Here is an 18,861-nt window from a genome sequence, read left to right on the forward strand (position 1 = left end):
GCAACTATTTGTACAGCTGTCCCGGGTTCATGGCTGGTAAAAGGATTTAGCTTCAAACTCTGCTGCCTAAGTCCTTAGGGAGTTTCACAAAAAAACATTGAGGCTCCTCATCTAGGCAGTACCAAGCCCTTGCTTCCCCAGTTGCTATGCGAGCAGGCCTGGCTGCGCCCTCAGGCAACTTTGCCCTAGGCAGTCAGGCCCTCCCAGCACAAGGGGCCTGAGAAGATACACAGTCCCTTTCTTCTGTGTGGGGGGATAGGGGCCTTGAAGGCTACTCCACGAAGTCCCTGAAAATTCCCCTAGGGTTGTGAAAGGGCGGGAGGGGGATCAAGCACCCTCTTGGTTTCGTGAGCTTTACTCTGGTCCTGCACACTTTTTGTTTCCTGGTAGGTCTTTAACTCGTGCACCCCCATCCCAGCCCCAAAAGGGTCTCAGGTAGGCCTTCTTCAAAGGAGATGGGGGCAGGGTATCCCTTGATAGATGCCTCCGCATAAAACGGCAGGTTGTCCCAGCCAAGCCCTGGAGAGGAGGCGGAACCAGCGCGCAGCATCTGGCGGGTTTTCAAGTGCACGGGGCCGGGGGTGGGGGAGCAGGATTTCAGGCAGTCTCGAGTCAGAACAAGCCCATTCGGACTCGAACCGAATGCTGGGGCCAGCGCAGGTCGCTGACCTCGGGCGCGAGGTGGGGCCGGCCCCACATGCCGAGAGGCCGGGAGGCGGAGGAGCGGCTGGCTGGGAAAATGACCCCAGCGACCCCACGCGCCCCCGCCTCCATCGCTCGCGGCTGCACCTGCCCGGGTGGAGCGCAACGAGCCGGCGGCGGAAGCGAGGGCCAGACCCGCGCCCTTAGAGGCCTCACCGGCCATCGGATGGTGGCTCTGCACACCCTTCAGCTGCTGCAGCAGGAGTGGGCCTCGGGGGACCGTCCGGGCGCCCCTTGGAGCCGGCATGACCTAGACCACGTGCCCACCGCCCCAGCGTGTCGCTCAGGCCCAGGGCTGGCAGGGCCCAGGAGAGGGCGCGAAGAGGAGGGCGGGAGCCGGGGGATCAGGAATCTGGGGTCCGAGGGCGCAGGCGAGCTCCGCCGAGGTGGAAGCCGTGCGAGGTGCCGAAGGGGGCGCGGAACTGCTGCCCTTCCCCGGGGGCCGCTGGCCCTGCACTCTGGCTCGGATGGCGATGCGCAGCGCGCTGGCCCTCGGAGCTGGTTAGAGTGGAGCAGAGGCTCCTGGGCCCCCTCCAGCAGGAGCGGTCCTTTCTCATCCGCCTGAAGGTGAGCCTGGCTTCCAGCATCCATCCCCCTGCGGTGTCGCAGGGTGGAGAGGGGATTGGCGGACACGAGGCTGGGCCACAGGATCCAGAGTGGAGCCTCCCCCAGTGATCCAGCCCTCGGAGTGGGAAGGAGGAAGGTGGTGCTCGGGGGAATGGGCAATCGGGGCCCACCTGACTGCAGCACGGAGACACCGAAAGGCTTTGCCAAAACCTTCCTCTGGGACGCCTCCCTCGCTCACATGAATCAGCTTCCAGATCCAGTTCGAGGCCCTTTTCCCACGTGCAGCTTCTGGGCGTGGAGGACGGCTCAGCCTGCTCTCCTTCCAAATTAATAACCGCTCCCCTACAGCCTCAAATACACGTACTCCGTTCCCTCTGCCGTTTGTATGACGAAATCACCTACATGTATTTGAAGTTCCTTCACACTTATGAATCGCAGTTATTTTTGCATAAATCCAATTCCCCACAGAGCTCAGGGGGCCTTACAGAGTCAACCTAAATTCTCATAAAGTAGCACCAGAGCGGCGTGGGTGCTGGGTGTTGAAGCGTGAATACTCAGGCTAAACTCCTGCTAAGTCGCGCTGCTCATATTTGAAGGGCACAGGTTTCCTCTTAAGGTACCAAACTGTGTTAGCCAACTTAGGCAGAGAACAGAGCGGCCTGCCTCCCAGGCTGCGTGGGAGCGGGGAAATATGGGGGTCTGGGATCCAGTCTTGGCCTTTCTGTTAACTCTCCTAATTTGTTTAAGGTCACAGATCTCTTTTAGGCACTCTGGCCTTCCAGTTTTGATCCCTAATATTGCTTCATTCATTCTCTGGGGAGTCTAGTGGAGGGACATGGGGGAGGGGTGATGAAGAAAGGGCATTTTTCACGAGTTGCTGTTCTTGCTCTATAAGCCAACGTTTGGAAAGCATTGATATATATTAGGTTGAACTTTATACTCTTAGAAGATTGATTTAAAATCAAATATAATAAAGCATAGCATATACCCAAATAAATATTGTCACCCTAAACTAGGGTTTCTCAATTTTCACACTGCTGACGTTTTGGGCAGGATGATTCTTTGTGTGTGTGTATGGGGGTGGGTGGAGGGGTCCTGGGCATCCTCTGCCTCTACCCAGTAGATGCCAGCAGCATACCCTCCCCACCAGTGGACAGAACCAAATATTGCTGAAGTGTGTGTGCTGGGAAGGAAAACGAGATCACCTCCAGATGTGAATCACTGCTTCATTCTAAAAAGTTTTTAAAAATGAAGCTGCATTTCACCAATGCTCTTGAGGTTGGATGCACCTTTTTTGGTACCACTGAGAAATAATAATAATAAAAACCCTACCAATTAAACTGTGACACACTATCAAATATAAGACATATCCTCACTTCAGAGATTTTTGAAATGTGAAAAAACATGCATCTTCAGGAACCTATATAGGGCACAGGTGGGTTGACGAAAGAAAAATCTGAGTGATCAGTTTTACATTAGGTGATCCAGGAAGGCTTCTTGGAGGAGGTAACCTTTAAAAAAAAAAAAAAAAAGAATGTTTACTCTCCAAGCATTAAAGGGAAAAAACATTTCTGAGGAGCTGTGGGATTTCAGGCCCAGAAGCAATGAAAGGACCTAGGGCTTTGGGGGAACTAAAATTAGTTCAGTATGGCAGAAGGCAAAAAAAAAAAAAAAAAAAAAAGGATGCTGGAGAGTTAGGTGGGGTCAGATGCAAAAGGCCTCTGAATCACGCTGAGGACCTTGGATTATCTTGCAGGCAAAAAGGCAGCTGTTGAAATGACCGAAGCGAGGACCCTGATAAATCGCAGAGGCAAGGTCAGGCCAGAAACCATTGTCGGAGGACCTGACCCAGCTTAACAGCAAGGCCGCCCTCTGCTCTGGCCTACAGCTCATGCCACTTGAGGTTAACACAGCTGCCACTTCTACTTGGTAATCCTTTTAACCCTCTCTACTTGACTTTTTGTCCTAAACATTTTCTACTCTCTGCAAACTTTCTTCATCCAAACCCCAGCCCTCTCACTCCTTTGCTGAGAAAATTGAGGCCATCTGACACAAATATCTTTCATTTTACCTAAAAGATTTCATTTCCAATTATCTTCTTTCTTGCCTCTAATAAAGAAATACTGTGTGGTTCCCACCCTTGCCCACCCCCCAAATAAATTCTTTCTCTTTAGTGCTGGAGCAAATCTTTCCTCTACCCCTGGACTTTTTTCTTTCAATTCTCTCCTCTCACCTTGTATTTTCCAGTGCGTTCCCTCTGCCAGTTCCCTTGATCCATAAATATGCTCAAATCTTCCCTCACTCACCCAACCCCTGGAGTCCTGGTCCCTTTCTTCTCCATCGCAAGCAAACATGCAGACTTCTGGGTGCATGGCTGCCAGTGTTTTTAGAGGCATCCAGAGCCCTCATTAGGAACAAGGGATCTCAACTTGCTTGCAAACTGAACTCTGCTGTTCACATTCAGGGGAATAATGAGTTTCAGGGCTCCTGAGAACAGCCAGTGCTTTCAGAAAAGAGAGAAGTGGTTTCTCTGGATGATTTGTCTCCTGGCTAGCATCTTGAAATTTTGCTTGGTTTATTGTTAGGAGAGAAGGCGGTATCACAGTTTGGATTGTAGGGTAACGATTACAAAGCACTTAGACTCAAGGACATAGCAGTCTGTCTTTCCGGGGGTGCTGGTTATACAGACTTGGCATCATCATTCCTAGTGTTGACTCAAGTGATTTGGATGCCTGTCTTCTATATTTTTAAATTAAGACCATGCAGGTTGATTTTATACACCAGAATGGCTTCAGGAGGATTTGTGCTAAAGGAAACAACACTTGTGTGTCACTTAAAAGTGTGTGGAAATTTCCCCAACATCAGATCCCTCCCACAGTGTTTCTTGCCACAGAGAGGAGGAGGATGAACAGCACAGCGATCTGGTCCCATGGAGCATTTCAGATCTGCTCTGCTGTTTCCTGCTGCAGACTCCTGGCCAAGTCATTTAGCCTTCTTGTGCTTCAGTCTCCTCACCTGTAAAGTGGGAACAGTGGTATTTGACCTATAAAGGTTATTGAGATAATGCATATAAAGTCTTAGCTACTGGCTGCTCATGGTAAACTGCAATACTTTTGAACTTTTACTAGTGTTATTATTAAGAGACTGATGCCTCATTCTTCTTCAGTAGTCTTTATTGACTATTAATTATTGTATTTCATTCTTGATATTGATGGATCTGACTTATAAACTCTGTATTTACTTTTCTGAGGTTGTTGACAAAAACAGTTAGAATGACCCAAAGACATTTCCAGGAAGTGACTTTTCAGAGGTCAGCATTAGTCCATGGCCAATGATTGACTGAGAGGTGTGACCACCGGGTGACTCGCCTATCAAACCACCAGAATTAAGGGACTGAAATTTCCGGGCATGAAAGGAGAGAAACCCTCACCACAATAATAATACATATCCTTATAGTAGTTTACTCTTTTCTTAGACAAGCCAGCACTTCATATTCCTTTTGAGTATTTTGTTGTTGTTGTTTAGTCACTAAGTCATGTCCAACTCTTTGCAACCCCATGGACTGTATAGTCCAACAGGCTCCTCTGTCCATGGGATTCTCCAGGCAAGAATATTGGAGTGGGTTGCCACTTCCTCCTCTGGGGGGATTTTCCCGATCCAGGGAGTGAACCTGCATCTCCTGCATTGGCAGGTGGATTCGTTACTGCTGGGCGACCAGGGAAGAAATCATCAAACTCATGCAAAAAAACAAAACAAAACAAAACATGAAGTGAGTCTTTTCATGGTGGATGAAAAAATGCTTAACAAAACTGAGTCTTGTTAAATTTGGTGGAGAAGATGGAGTTAACCAGTTTAATAAAAATTTACTATGGAAAAAAAAATTTACTATGGGAGGAAACAGGCTCAGAGGAATTTAGAGCTTTGCTCAAGAAGTAGTAGCCCATGATTCAAACGTGGCTTTGTCTGACTCTTTCGATTGATACCAGTCACATTGCTGGACTTCCCTGGTGGCTCAGATGATAAAGTGTGTGCCTACAATGCGAGAGACCCAGCTTCAATCCCTGGGTCAGGAAGATCTCCTGAAGAAGGAAATGGCAACCCACTCCAGTATTCTTGCCTGGAAAATCCCATGGATGGAGGAGCCTGGTAGGCAGTTCATGGGGTCGCAAAGAGTCAGACAAGACTGAGCGACTTCACTTTCACTTTCTTTTCACAGTGCTAGCTCATGGGGGCGTGGTGAACATCACACTGAAATCAAGTACATGAGCGTGCACAGTTGAAAAGGCATGGTCGTACCTGCCGTGCGTCTGCACACGGCTTGGGTCACAACAGTCAAGCTGTAACCTGAGTATCTTAGCTTGGGTTGCCATAACAAAATGCCACAGACTGGGTGGCTTGAACTATAGCCATTTATTTTCTCACTGTTCTGGAGGTTGGGAAGTCTAAGAGCAAGTTTGGTTTCAGGGACGTTTCTCTTCCTGGCTTGTAGATGGCCACGTTCTCACGGTGTTGTCGTGTGGTCTTTCCTCTGTGGACAGGGCGAGGTATCTTGTATGTCTCTTCCTATTCTTGTAAGGACACTAATCCTACTGGAGTAGGGGTATGGCCTAGTTTAACTTTAATTATCTTCCTAAAGATCTTATCTCTGAATAGAGTCAAATTGCAAGTTAATTTTTCAACACATGAATTTTGCTGAAATACAGTTCAGTCCGTAACACTGAATGACTTGTGTCTCCTTAAATCATGGTCACTTTTGTTGTTGTTGTTGGTCACTAAGTCGTGTCTGACTCTTTGCAACCCCATGGACGGTAGCCCACCAGGCTCCTCTGTCTGTAGGATTCTCCAGGCGAGAATACTAGAGCGGGCTGCAGTTTCCTTCTCCAGGGGATCTTCCCAGACCAGGGATCGAACCTGTGTTTCCTGCATTGCAGAAGGATTCTTTACCACTGAGCCACTAGGGAAGTTCTCATGGTTACCTTACATAGTGAGAAAAAGCCCAGATAAGTGTGGGAAATCATTATCAAACTAGTAATACTAGCAAAGAGGCTTTAATACTGTCCATCCAAAGGGAGCATAGAAATGTGTGGAGCACCAGAAGGAAGCCAGTCTAGGATTTTAAAAACTGCTAAAAGTGACCAACCCATAGAGACCGTTAACTCAGCCAATCATGAAATCACTCTGATTGAGTTTTGTCTATCTTCCTTTGATAGTTGAAGACATTTATGGTTTCCAAGAGTTCTGTTCTGAAGCAAGTTTCTTGGAAACTATGGTTGATGCCAGCTTTTGGAGGCAGAAAAACTTCCCTGCCTGCCTTTGCTCACTTGCCTATGAGCTCAACTTGCCTATGAATTCCACTAACTAATTCTGGTACCAATAATTTCGTCACGTTCAGTGGTCTGAGCTGGTTTTCTCATTCCACAGAGCAAGAGTAGTGGTTGTAAAACCGTTGGCTTTGGCTTCACAGTCATTGCTAAGGCTCTTTGCAAATTCTGTGTGAATATTGAGTTACTCAGAGGAAGACATTGATGATGAATGCTTTTTTCCCCTGTAAATATTGGTTAATAAAGCCAGTTTCTGCAAATTTGAGAATGGCGTCTTTACAAATTTCTAATATTCCTATTGAATAAGTAAATTCTCATGGTTATATTATTAGTAGCCATGGCCAGGGGAGTGCTCTTTATTTGGGACAAAATTACATGTCTATGTCAGGAAAAGGCTCAGTAGCAGCCCTAGAAGTAGCTTCGTTGTGGCTTTGTCTTTCCTTATAAGGTGAATGATGTGAAAACCAGGACGTAAAATCTTTCTGAAATCAACACTTGGGGAAAGATATTGCAAGATGGCCCCAAAACAAAACTAAATACTTAAATGTGTAATGTCTTGTGGAAATGCGGCTGTGCTTCATTTTACAATTTTGGGGTTTGCCTTGTGAGAGCACTTGAATTGAGTGCTTGTATCCATCACAAAGTGCTTTTCACTGGACTTTCCTAATGAAAATGGTACCGTACCCAAAGCAAATGCATAAGGAACCATATTCACTTGTGAGCATTTACCCTGGGTACACCACAAGTAAAAATGTTTAATTTCCTGTGGACGATAGACTTTTTATGGTGACTGGCAGATACTGTGGTTCTTCATTGGGTGTTTTATTAATACGCAGTTGCGTATCTACTTGAGATTGACCTTGAGTTTAGGCAACTGGTGACTGTTCTGGGCCCTGTGAATTTGTGGTTTAAAGCCAGATACCAATGAACGAAGAGCAGCTGGGGCAATTTGTAGTATACCGTTCCTGATAGTGTGGTTTTCATAACATCCCTCTAAAATAGAGAAACGACAGTCCCATTTTATGTGCGTATCCAGTGTGGGGTACTCTGATGGGCCCAGGGGAGGGGTCTGTGTTCCCCTGTAGGGCCAGGCCCTGGGCAGCTTTAGTGGAGAGTGGTCGGCTGTCCAGGCCAAAGTTCACTAAGGTCAGGCCTTATCACAGAGAGCTGGGGAGAAGCTCTTTCATTAATACTCTTTGCAGAAGATGCTAGGCATTGGGGAGAGTGGGAGGGAAAATGTGAGAAGAAACAAGCTTGTGGAGACCATTATAAGAGCAAGTAGCTCAAGACAGGACTGTTTTGGAAAGAACCAACTTATCTTAAAGCCAGAGGTAAAGGGACTATGAATTGATTTATAGTTTGTGAAGATCTAGACATGATTTTGAAGGTGATGTTGTGGGGAGGGGAGGGGTAAAAAAAAACCTTCTTTGTGTATTGTTTGAAAGTTATCTGTATTATAGAACCTATCAAGTCATTTTTTATTTTTGACTTTATTATCCATTGGTGTTGGTTTCAGAAAACAAGCTTTGAAACTGACTCCTGTTGCCAGATTCTTTTTGCTTTCAAGCCTTTGGTTTTGATGGGAGTGTTTATTTTCCATAAAAAGCTAAAAAGGAGCTTAGCTTTTCTTCCCTTTTTGGACTTTGCAGGTGCATTTTCAGTTGTTCAAAGGTTCCAGACGTGTGCATTTCTAATAAACACAGTGTATGATGCAGAGAAGCACACGTGGGGTGGATTTTGTAAGAGACCTCCCTGACACTGGGTGGGAGAGAACAGAGCGGAGGAAGGGAGAGCCCTGGCTAGGAGGTCTCTGATTAGCTAGGAGTTGGCTTTACATGGGCCGTGGAAGCTTCCATGCCTTGAATCCTTTCCAGATAACCAAGCCGTCTCAACTTTGTTGCAGAGAAGAGGGCAGGACCAACGGGACAGTCTTCAGTTTGGATATGATCACCGCCAATTTGAGCTTCGTAATGCTTAGTTAACCTTAGGAAAAACAGCATGAATACAGCCAGAAAAGAAACATGTAACAATTCACAAGGAGACATTTTTGTTCCTCCCTTAAAGCTAGTTGAGTGCTCTTAGCTGGCTTCCGCGGTGTCCCTGTTCACCCCACAGTGGCATCTGCAGCTCTGTCCCTCCCATTCACTGGTCCATCTCCAGCCCTGGATGGCGAGCTCTGCCCTCTGTCACCCTGGCATCTGGCCCAATCTCTGATTTGGGGTGAGTCTTTGAAGAACACTTGAGTTTCGAGAGAGAGGTAAATTTCAGCTCTGCCACTTACTTGCTGTGCGATTTAGGGATGTCATTTAATTTTTCCAAGCAGCATTTCTTTTCATCTCTAATTCCTGGATGATTGTGAGGGCTGAGTGAAATATGGTGTATAAGGAGCCTCGCTTGGAGCCTGGCGCCTAATAGGTGCTCAGGCTCATAGGCTTGACCAGTGTTCTTCAAATGCTGGTTTGCCATGCTCAGAAGTTCCAGGGACTTGACTGGCATTCAAGGCTTTCTGCACCAGCTTATTCTGAATAGGTAACATGATGCTCTGTTGCTTTTTCAGACTGATCTCCTCCCAGTCCCAGGCCCAACTTGGCTCCAGGTTTTCACTGGTATTGAAACTGAGCAGGACACTACGGTCCTTGCCTCCACCCCGCACCAGCCCCTGACCTATGCTTGCTTTTTGTCTATGGAAAATTTTAGTCAAAGAATAAATTTAATCAGAGAAATGAGAAACATGGAAACAAAGAAAAAACAGTCAAAGGAGACTAAATAATAATAATGTAGTTATTAACAATATTCAAGGACCTTTAGTTCTTTCTCAAGGGCTATAGATAATATTCTGAGCCATATCCTGTGAGCTGTCTCATAAATACTAAAACACGAGGTGGACAAGTTAACTACATGATGACCAGACTGTACTCAGGACATGAGCTGCCACAATTCCGAGAACTGACTGCAAAAAATGGGAACAAGTGGACCCTGGAACTGAAGAATAACTGTACCTAGATAACCTACATAATGCTGGGCAGACCCCTGATGACCAATTTGAAGATGACTGTCAGAGCTGACTGTGCTGTTCCTGCATGTAGCCCCCTCCCCACTTCTAGCTATAAAAGCTCCTGCACGCTGGTTGCCAATGCGGAGGGGTGGCGGAGGGGGAGTTGGCCTTTGAACAGATGTCTGCCACCCTCCCCACCCCAGTTGCCGGCGTCTGAAATAAAGCAGACTTTCCTTCCCACCAGTCTGGCCTGTTTATTGGCTTTTGAGCAGTGAGCAGCCAGACCACACACCTTTCAGTAACAGTATCATTCATTCTAATTCTGGGCCATCTCTTTCCTCAATGAGTCAAATACTGCTTTCCCCAACACCATCTCTCTTATAGCAACTGTGCGGTCCTTCTCACCTACCATTTCACTGATACCTCATCCAAATTTCCACTCCCTTTACAAAGGTCAGCAGTAACCTGATAGTCTCAGCCACTATTTTTTTTTTTTTAATTGTAGTAGGAAAAAAAAAAAAGGCGAAATTTACTGTTTTAAGGGTAGTGTTAAGTACATTCACATTTTTGTTCAGACAATCGCCATAACTTTTTCATCTTGCGCATCTTGCAAATTTTAGGCAACCACACATCAGGTATGCTATTGAAAGCATTCCCCCACAGAATGAACTGTGTACAGTGTTTAGATCATGAGTCTATAAATGTCTGTTCTTCTGTAGGACTGGGTTTTTATGTTTTTTTTTTGTTTTTTTTCTTACCATATCCCCCACTCATCACATTTCACTGGACACTGGGAGATATGCCGTATGTGTGTGATTCCTTCTACTAAGTTATAAGCTCTTTAGAGGTCAAGTGCCATGTCTTATTGCCTTTTATCCAGTGTAGTAATAAGTCATGTATTAGAGGCTAGGTACACATTTGAAATAAATTTAACAGATTTATTAACAGGCAAACAGACTGAGGCCATTGTCCCTGTAGATTAGTTGAGTCATGAGAGAGTATCTCAACTCATTTTAAAATGTAAGTGCTGGCCATCTATTCGGACCACTGTACCAATCAATACATTTCATATCCAAAATCTGAGATTACACAAGGCTTTAGATATTCCAAAACCTGCTTTTAGATTGCTCAGCCACCATCGTGTTCTAATTCTGGCAAAGCGCTCAAAGCACTGTGTAGGATATTACGTCATTTCTGGAAGCATCTGGGACTTGCTAAATAAAAGCTGCTGGGGGGATGCCTTCTGTCATTGAGTGGAAAGCACCATAAGTGAAATCATCACCAATATTGATCATGTGAGTTTCTACTGAAAACCCATGTGCCATTTTATATGCTGTTTCTTTAAGGCTGTCACTGGCGGCTCCTGCCTTCTGCAGGAGAGGTTGGGTTGGAGGTCACGGTTGTTGGATCCATAGTTGGCCTTCAGACCTTCCAGAAAGGAAGGGAAGCAACCACCTGTTTTATTTTTCCCTTCCTTGGCTTAAGAGTCCCATGGAAAGCCTATTCCTATTAATTTGTTTTCTTTGACTGTTAATATATTTGAGAAAGGATTAAATGGAATACTGTACTAAAATAGTAAAATAAAGAGACTTTGCAAAGCTCGCCAGAGATCTGAAGTTTACCTAGGGCCTCAGGGACCAGTATAGCTCAGCAGTGGAATTTTATTGTATGTATAATTTTCCCTAAAGATGCCTTCTTTGATTCTTTACAGTAAATGTGAAATTGGCTTCAGATTTTCAGCCTACAAATATGTTTTTAAAGGCATTTTAATCTTCTCTGGGTGATGAATGCCTTTGCAGACTGGCTAATAGGCACATGTCAGCACACATTTTGGTGGTTCCTTTTATTTTAAATTTCCTTTTGCATGTTGTCTTTGATCCTTCCACTTTGTACTTAGAGTTGGATTACTTCTATAAAGCAACTGGACAATTTCCCGTGATGTGGATCTTGGGAAAGCAGTCCAGAGTCATTTTTTCCCTCTGCTTTCTCATTTCCAAGCAACATGCTCCAGCAATATAGGTTATTCCAAAACCTGTGGGACAGATTATCTACAGGGCCCCTTAATACCTTCTGAGCAGAAAATAAATAAGCCACACACAAAGGCAGGGAAACAAGAATGCTTTAAGGAGAAAAGTATTCTAGAAGGGTGGTAACCTGTGAATACTCCCGAAGGTGACTGTGCTGTGTTAGCCCACATGGAGTCCTGCCGCTGTTGTTGCTGAGTGGAATGAATGGACGTTTGTTTTGTTTCTTGGAGAATGTTTTCTAGTAAACACTTTGCCAGAAACCCAGGTTCTTCTCACCCAACCGAAAGAGTTTTTATTAGGGAGAAGAATAGCTTCCCTTTTTACACAGAATTAGAAAAAAAAAAAAAAAAAACTAGCTCCTTGTCAAACTTTGTTCAACTTTTAGGTTTTTTTTTTTTATTATTATCTGTTTCTCTTAAGTTATTGCCTTGAATCCATAGCTCATGGATTTTCATTGGTTAAGTGGTTATTCTTTACTTCTATAAGCATTTAAGTCTATGCTTTTATCATCAGAGCTACATCCCACAAATTGTAATATGGTATTTCCATAATTATTCAGTATGAAAAGGAGTAAATCAAGGCTATATATTATCACCCTGCTTATTTAACTTTTATGCAGAGTACATCACACTAATTGCTGGGCTAGATGACTCACAAGCTGGAATCAAGATTGCCGGAAGAAATATCAACAACCTCAGATATGCAGATGATACCACTATAATGGCAGGAAGCAATGAGGAACTAAACTGCCTCTTGAAGGTGAAAGAGCAGAGTGAAAAAGCTGGCTTAACACTCAACATTCAAGAAACTAAGATCATGGCATTTGGTCCCATCACTTCATGACAAATAAATGGGGAAACAATGGAAACAGTGACAGACTATTTTCTTTGGCTCCAAAATCACTGCAGATGGTGACTGCAGCCATGAAATTAGAAGACACTTGCTCCTTGGAAGAAAAGCTATGACCAACCTAGATAGCATATTAAGAAACAGAGACATCACTTTGTCAACAAAGGTCCATCTAGTCAAAACTATGGTTTTTCCAGTAATCATGTACAGACGTGAGAGCAGAACTATAAAGGAGGCTGAATGCCCAAGACTTGATGTTTTGAACTGTGGCGCTGGAGAAGACTCTTGAGAGTCCCTTGGACAGCAAGGAGATCAAACCAGTCAATCCTAAAGGAAATCAACCCTGAATATTCATTGGAAAGATTGATGCTGAAGCTTCAATATTTTGGCCATCGATGTGAAGAGCCAATTCAATGGAAAAGACCCTGATGCTGGGAAAAATTGAGGGCAAGAGAAGTGGACAACAGAGGATGAGATGGTTGGTTGGCATCACCGACTCAATGCACGTGAGTTTGTGCAAGACTCTGGGAGATAGTGAAGGACAGGGAAGCCTGGCATGCTGAAGTTCATGGGGTTGCAAAGAATTGGACAGGACTTAGCAACTGAAGAACAACAACAAATAGAGCATTTTAAAGTTTCAATTATTTTTTTCACTGACCCATGAGTTATTTAGAAGTGGATTTTTAAGTCATACTTGTTTGGGGAAAGTTATCTATATTATTGGTTTCTCATTTTTTCCTTTCTGATTTGAATGATATAACCTTTGATATTAATTGAGATTTTTTTTGTGTGGCATTACCATAAAATCATAGGGCTTCTCTCATTGCTCAGTTGGTAAAGAATCTGCCTGCAATGCAGGAAACCCTGGTTCAATTCCTGGATTGGGAAGATCCCTTGGAGAAGGGAAAGGCTACTCACTCCAGTAGCTCAGATGGTGGCTCAGATGGTAAAGCGTCTGTCTACAATGTGAGAGACCTGGGTTCGATCCCTGGGTTGGGAAGATTCCCTGGAGAAGGAAATGGCAACCCACTCCAGTACTTTTGCCTTGAAAATCCCATGGATGGAGGAGCTTGAAGCAGGCTACTATCCATGGGGTCGCAAAGAGTTGGGCACGACTGAGCGACTTCACTTTTACCCACTCCAGTATTCTGGCCTGGAGAATTCCATGGACTGTATAGTCCATAGGGTTGCAAAGACTCGGACACGACTGAGCGACTTTCCCTTTCATCTTTCATAAGTAATCCATAGATGTTTGAGAATAACGTATATTTGCTTGTCTCCATTAGACCAAGCTTATGATTAGAAAAGATTTTCAGTCTTTTCTCTCTAGGCTGATTGTCCTGTTGTCTGATCAGTTTCTGAGAAAGATGAGTTAAAATTAGTCTTTATGTCTGTGGATTGAGTGGAAGGTGAGGCTATCATATTAGACACACACAAGTACAAAACTGTCTTCTTGGGCAACAGTCCATGTTGCAGTCTATTTTATCCCTAAAAATGATTTTTCCCGATTTATTTTGACTTTGCTTGATATATATTTAGTATCCACTTTCAATCTTGGATGTTTTTAGTTTTAAATGTTTTGCTTTTAGCATTCAGATAAAATTTGAATATCCAACCTGGGAACCACTGTATTTCAAAAAGTGACTTATTTGGTGTTTTTTCATTTGGAGTAGAGCTGATTTGCAGTGTTGTGCCAATCTCTGCTGTACAGCAAAACAACTCAATTTTACACATATATACATTCTTTTCTATATTCTTTTCCATTATGGTTTATCACAGGATATTGAATAGAGTTCCCTGTAGGGAACTTGTTAGTAGGACCTTGTTGTTTATCCATCCTATATATAATGGTTTGCGTCTACCAACCCCAAACCCCCAGACCATCATTCTACCCTGCCGCCCACAACCCTGGCAGCTGCAAGTCTCTTCCCTATGTCTGAGTCTGCTTCTGTTTTGTAGATAGGTTTATTTGTGCCACATTTTAGATTTCTATTCATCTTGCTTTATGTTTGAATCCTTTATTTCTCCGTTTTTACCTTCTATCAGTAGGATCAATAAAATTTTGATATATCTTTTCCCTCTGCTGATTCTGAAATATTATGTACTATTTCTATACTTGAAAAAAATTTGTATACCACAGAAGGTTTCCCATGGACAGAAACTCCAGCACTGTTATCTTCCGGACACGGTTGAAGTCCTCTGCAGCCACAGGAAAGGGGCCTCAAAGCCTGGAGTGCTTTACTCGGTCTGGGAAGGGGCAGCTGAACACTACTGCTCCATCCTGCGTGGCACCACTTTTCTGGCCTCGTATTTCTCTCCTTTTAACAATGATCCTTACGTTTCTCACAGGCATGCTTAACAAGCCTAACATCGATCACCTTTGCCACTTTTGTCTTCAATGATGCAGTGCCTTAGAACGCCACTGCATCCTACATGTGACTGCACCTCAGTGTTTTACAACCATCTTGCTTTAGTGAAACCCAAGTTAGTTGTTAAAATTTTTGTTTTGATTAACCAAATCTTTAGATTTATGCTGTGTTTGCAAGTTTCTTTGTTCACTGTTGCATCTTACATCTCTTTCTTTGACTTTCCTCTTTCTGAATTATATCTTTAAGAAGATCTGACAGTGAATGTCTACTGTGATAATTCCTTTTGTGCTTTGAAATGAATGCACATTTATTTTTTCTTGATATTTAAATGGTAGTTCAGTGGAATTAAAAAAAAAATCTTGGTCGACAGTTATTTGAGGATATTATTCTATTCTGTTATCTTCAATTGTTGTGGCTTAGAAGTTGGCTGGAACTTAGCTGTTTGGTTATCCGACTGAGTGCCATCTTTTTCCTATATGGCTGCTTTTAAGAGCAATTTTACCTTAATGAGTTTAGATTTGGATCTCATTTAACTTTTTCTGCTCAAAGCTTGTTTTGTTTCCTGAATCTTAGGATTCACATTTTGAATCAATTCGGGATAATTTTTATCCATTATTCTCTTTGACCACTGCTTCTCTCTCGTTCTTTCTTATCTCTCCTGAAAATGTATTTGTCATACTTTGTCATTCTGTCGTCTATGTCAGTTAACTTCTCATATTTCCCAAGTCTTTATTTTGTATTCTGGATAGTTTTCTCAAACTTATCATCCACTTTACTAATCTTCTCCTCAGCTGTGTTTATTAATGTGTTTCCCATTGAGTTTTTTAATTTGTCATGATAGTTGTCATTTCCAGAAGTGGGATTAGTTTCTTTTTCAAGCTTGTTTTTTCTTGGGAGTTTTTTCTGACTTTTTTCTTTTATATGTTTAACCGTGATACATACATTTTGTAATTTATACCTGAAATTCTTGGAGTCTAATTCTGCCCTGCATTATATACACTATATCAGGGTGGACTGTACTTTAAATTTCATATTCCAAGTTTGTCTTCAATAGATTTTCTGGCAGTACTATTGTGGGGCATGGGTTGTGAACAGGTTTCTGTGGAATAGGCTTTTGTTTGCTTTTGCCATGTGTCCATGGATATTTCAGACCAGTTCCAATTTTTAAATTAACTTCTTGGCGTGAGTGCTGTACGAACATGTATATGGTATAGAGGGCAACTCCAAATGGGAACTGCTGTATGTACAGGCCCACCGTCGCACATTCATAAGGACAACTTTACCTTCTATCCCAAACCCAGCTCAAGAGAGACCAACTTTCTCTTCTTGATAGGTATTGGCACGCAGCTAAAGTAATTTGCCTTTCTTTTATACTTGGCCCTTGGAAATTTCCATTACTCCCTTGCAAGCTCAGAAAGGATGTTTGTTCTACTGCTTAGAATTTAGTAGCAAGACCGTATAGGGAAACTGTATGTGCCAAGTGATAGAACCAGAAGTCTGGGGGGAGTCATTTTCATGTACATTTGAGTCTTGAAGGATAGGGTTAGAGGTGCTCGCCCTCCAAGCAGTCAGAAATCTGTGTATGATTTTATAGCTGGCCCTCCAGCTCCAGGGTTCCAAATCCATGGATTCAACTAACTATGGATAGTGTGAAAGTGTTAGTCGCGCAGCCATGGCAACCCCAGGGACTGTGGCCTGCCAGGCTTCTCTCTCCATGAAATTCTCCAGGCAAGAATACTAGAGTGGGTAGCCATTCCCTTCTCCAGAGGCCCTTTCTGACCCAGGGTCGAATGTGGGTCTCCTGCATTGCAGGCAGACTTTTATCTTCTGAGCCTCTAGTACTGTAGTTCATATTTATTGGAAAAAATCTGCATATAAATGTACCTGTGCAGTTCAATCTTGTGCTGTTTGAGTCAAATGTATTTAAAATAAAACATATAGTCAACATTATCTCTGATGTGGAATAATTTCCGTGTACCATTTACATGCAATGGATTTTAGAATGTGAAATATTTGCAAATTAAAGATCTATTTAATTAGTTCATTCTTTAAAACTACTTGTGAACTCTTTCTAGATTTGCATCAAATATTTCTTGGGACCATGTTCATTAAATACCAAATCCTGTTTTTGGAATCTTGAAGACAGTAATTGTGGAATAAAAGGAACAGAGTCTATCTGTGTATTCATCAAAGCTCTTTTAAGAACAAATAAGAGAAATTCACTCCAGTATTCTTGCCTGGAGAATCCCATGGACAGAGGAGCCTGGCAGGCTACAGTCCAGAGAGTTGCAAAGAGTTGGACATGACTAAAGCAACTTAGCACGCATGAGAAATTCAACTCCAAATGGCTTAAGTAGAAAGAAATATTTATTGATTCAGATAGCTAAAAAATCCTGGGATTTATTGTCCAAGCACAGATAGATTGACATGCTCAGAAAATGTAATTGAAGTCAGTCTCTTTTAATCTCTTGTTTCTACTTTTTTTAATGTGTTGGCTTTACTTTCATTTGAATTCTCTCCTTATGGTAGCAAGATGTTTTCCAACAGCTCCAGTTAAATAGAAATTCTTTTTCCCAGTTGAGCAATCTCCTGGGACTGTGGCTTGCTGATCCATCTTAGGTCATCTGCCCATCCCTGGTCAATCGAAGTGGCTGAGGGATGATGTGCTCTGATTGATCTTGCCCCTGGAGTTGTGGAGTAGGGTTAGCTTTGGTCAAACTATGTGGGCTGAGAATGGAGGAGAATGATGCTCTGAGAGGAAAATTGAGATTCTGTCATCAGAAAAGATGGGAGTGAAAACTGTCCTCCGTAACCTAATTGCTTGTTTGTGTTTGCGCTTCACTTCAGGACAGTGTTGAGTTTAGAAACATCTGCAGTCATTTGGCTCTACAAACTGAAGGACAGCAATTTGACAGAGATTTGAATGCTACCCATCAGTGTTTGAAAACGATAATCAAGAAGCTGATTCAGTCACTTGCTAATATTCCTTCTGATGCCCACATGGTAGCCTGTGCTTCCTGGAGACAGATCTTACAGAATCTCCCCGACATATGAGTGTTCAAGATGCTGGAATTAAAACAACAGTGAGCACTGCTTAGAGAACTGGATACCTTAGTTCCCGAGTAAATCAGCAGACAGCGGATGCTTTTATTCCAGTGAGGAGACACTTGATAGCATACACAGCAGTCTGACCAGTTGCATTTGTGCCCTTTGGAATTACAGCACGTTGGTGAACATTTTTTAAAGCACTAGTTCACATTTTTAAGTGTGCTAACACGTTTGCTGACTTTTTGATTGAAATACATTCCACTTTGTGGAGCTAATTAGATTATATATGTATATACACTTATGAATCTATATTAAATATTAATTTTAATTGAATGACACCTTTGATCTATATTCATATTAATGGAGGCCTGTGAGGTTTAATGGGGCTTCCCTGATGGCTCAGTGGTAAAGAATTCGCCTGCAATTCAGGAGATGCAGGACACACACGGGTTCGATCCCTGGGTCAGGAAGATCCCTGGAGAAGGAAATGTCAACCCACTCCAGTATTCTTGCCTGAAGAATCCCAAGGACAGAGGAGCCTGGCAGGCTATAGTCCATGGGGTCCCAAAGAGTTGGACACGACTGAAGTGACTGAGCACACATAGTTATTTGTATGATTAAAGCTCCATGGTTCTTAACATTATTTTAAATAAACGGAATGTTTGATAATTGATATGTCCTACTTACTGAACACTTCATTTTATGTTATGAAAATGATCTTTGAAAGTTGTAGGACTACAAACACATGTGTCAGTAATTGAGTTCCAATCCTGGCATTAATAACTTGCTGTCGGGCAGGGGAGAGCTGCTTCTAAACCTTGTGCTTTCATATACTGGTTTCTAAATTTGAAACGATAATTGGCTATGAAGTACCAAGACGATATAGCATGTAAATACAAAGTACAGTATTATTAAAGTCTCATGTGAAAACATCTAGCTCCTCGTGCTCTTTCTAAACATTCCCATTGAAGGAGGAAATTCTG

General features: G+C 43.1%; 1 protein-coding gene and 1 long non-coding RNA gene across 2 annotated transcripts; one reads left to right on the plus strand and one right to left on the minus strand.

Moving 5' to 3' along the window:
• The first annotated feature begins 480 nt into the window (after positions 1 to 480).
• On the plus strand, positions 481 to 17,884 carry DLEU7 (deleted in lymphocytic leukemia 7). Its single transcript, XM_006080929.4, is given in 6 exon segments — positions 481 to 681; positions 750 to 855; positions 858 to 1,063; positions 1,065 to 1,192; positions 1,194 to 1,269; positions 17,678 to 17,884. Coding segments are annotated over 6 exon segments (924 nt in total).
• Positions 2,543 to 3,813, minus strand: LOC123328829. Its single transcript, XR_006543807.1, has 2 exons — positions 3,576 to 3,813; positions 2,543 to 2,780 (listed from the first exon to the last, which is right to left on the minus strand). It is a non-coding gene; the product is annotated as an uncharacterized LOC123328829 (long non-coding RNA).
• Positions 17,885 to 18,861: the final 977 nt, after the last annotated feature.

This window comes from Bubalus bubalis, chromosome 13 (genome assembly GCF_019923935.1).
Source record: "Bubalus bubalis isolate 160015118507 breed Murrah chromosome 13, NDDB_SH_1, whole genome shotgun sequence".
Taxonomy (NCBI): Eukaryota; Metazoa; Chordata; class Mammalia; order Artiodactyla; family Bovidae; genus Bubalus; species Bubalus bubalis.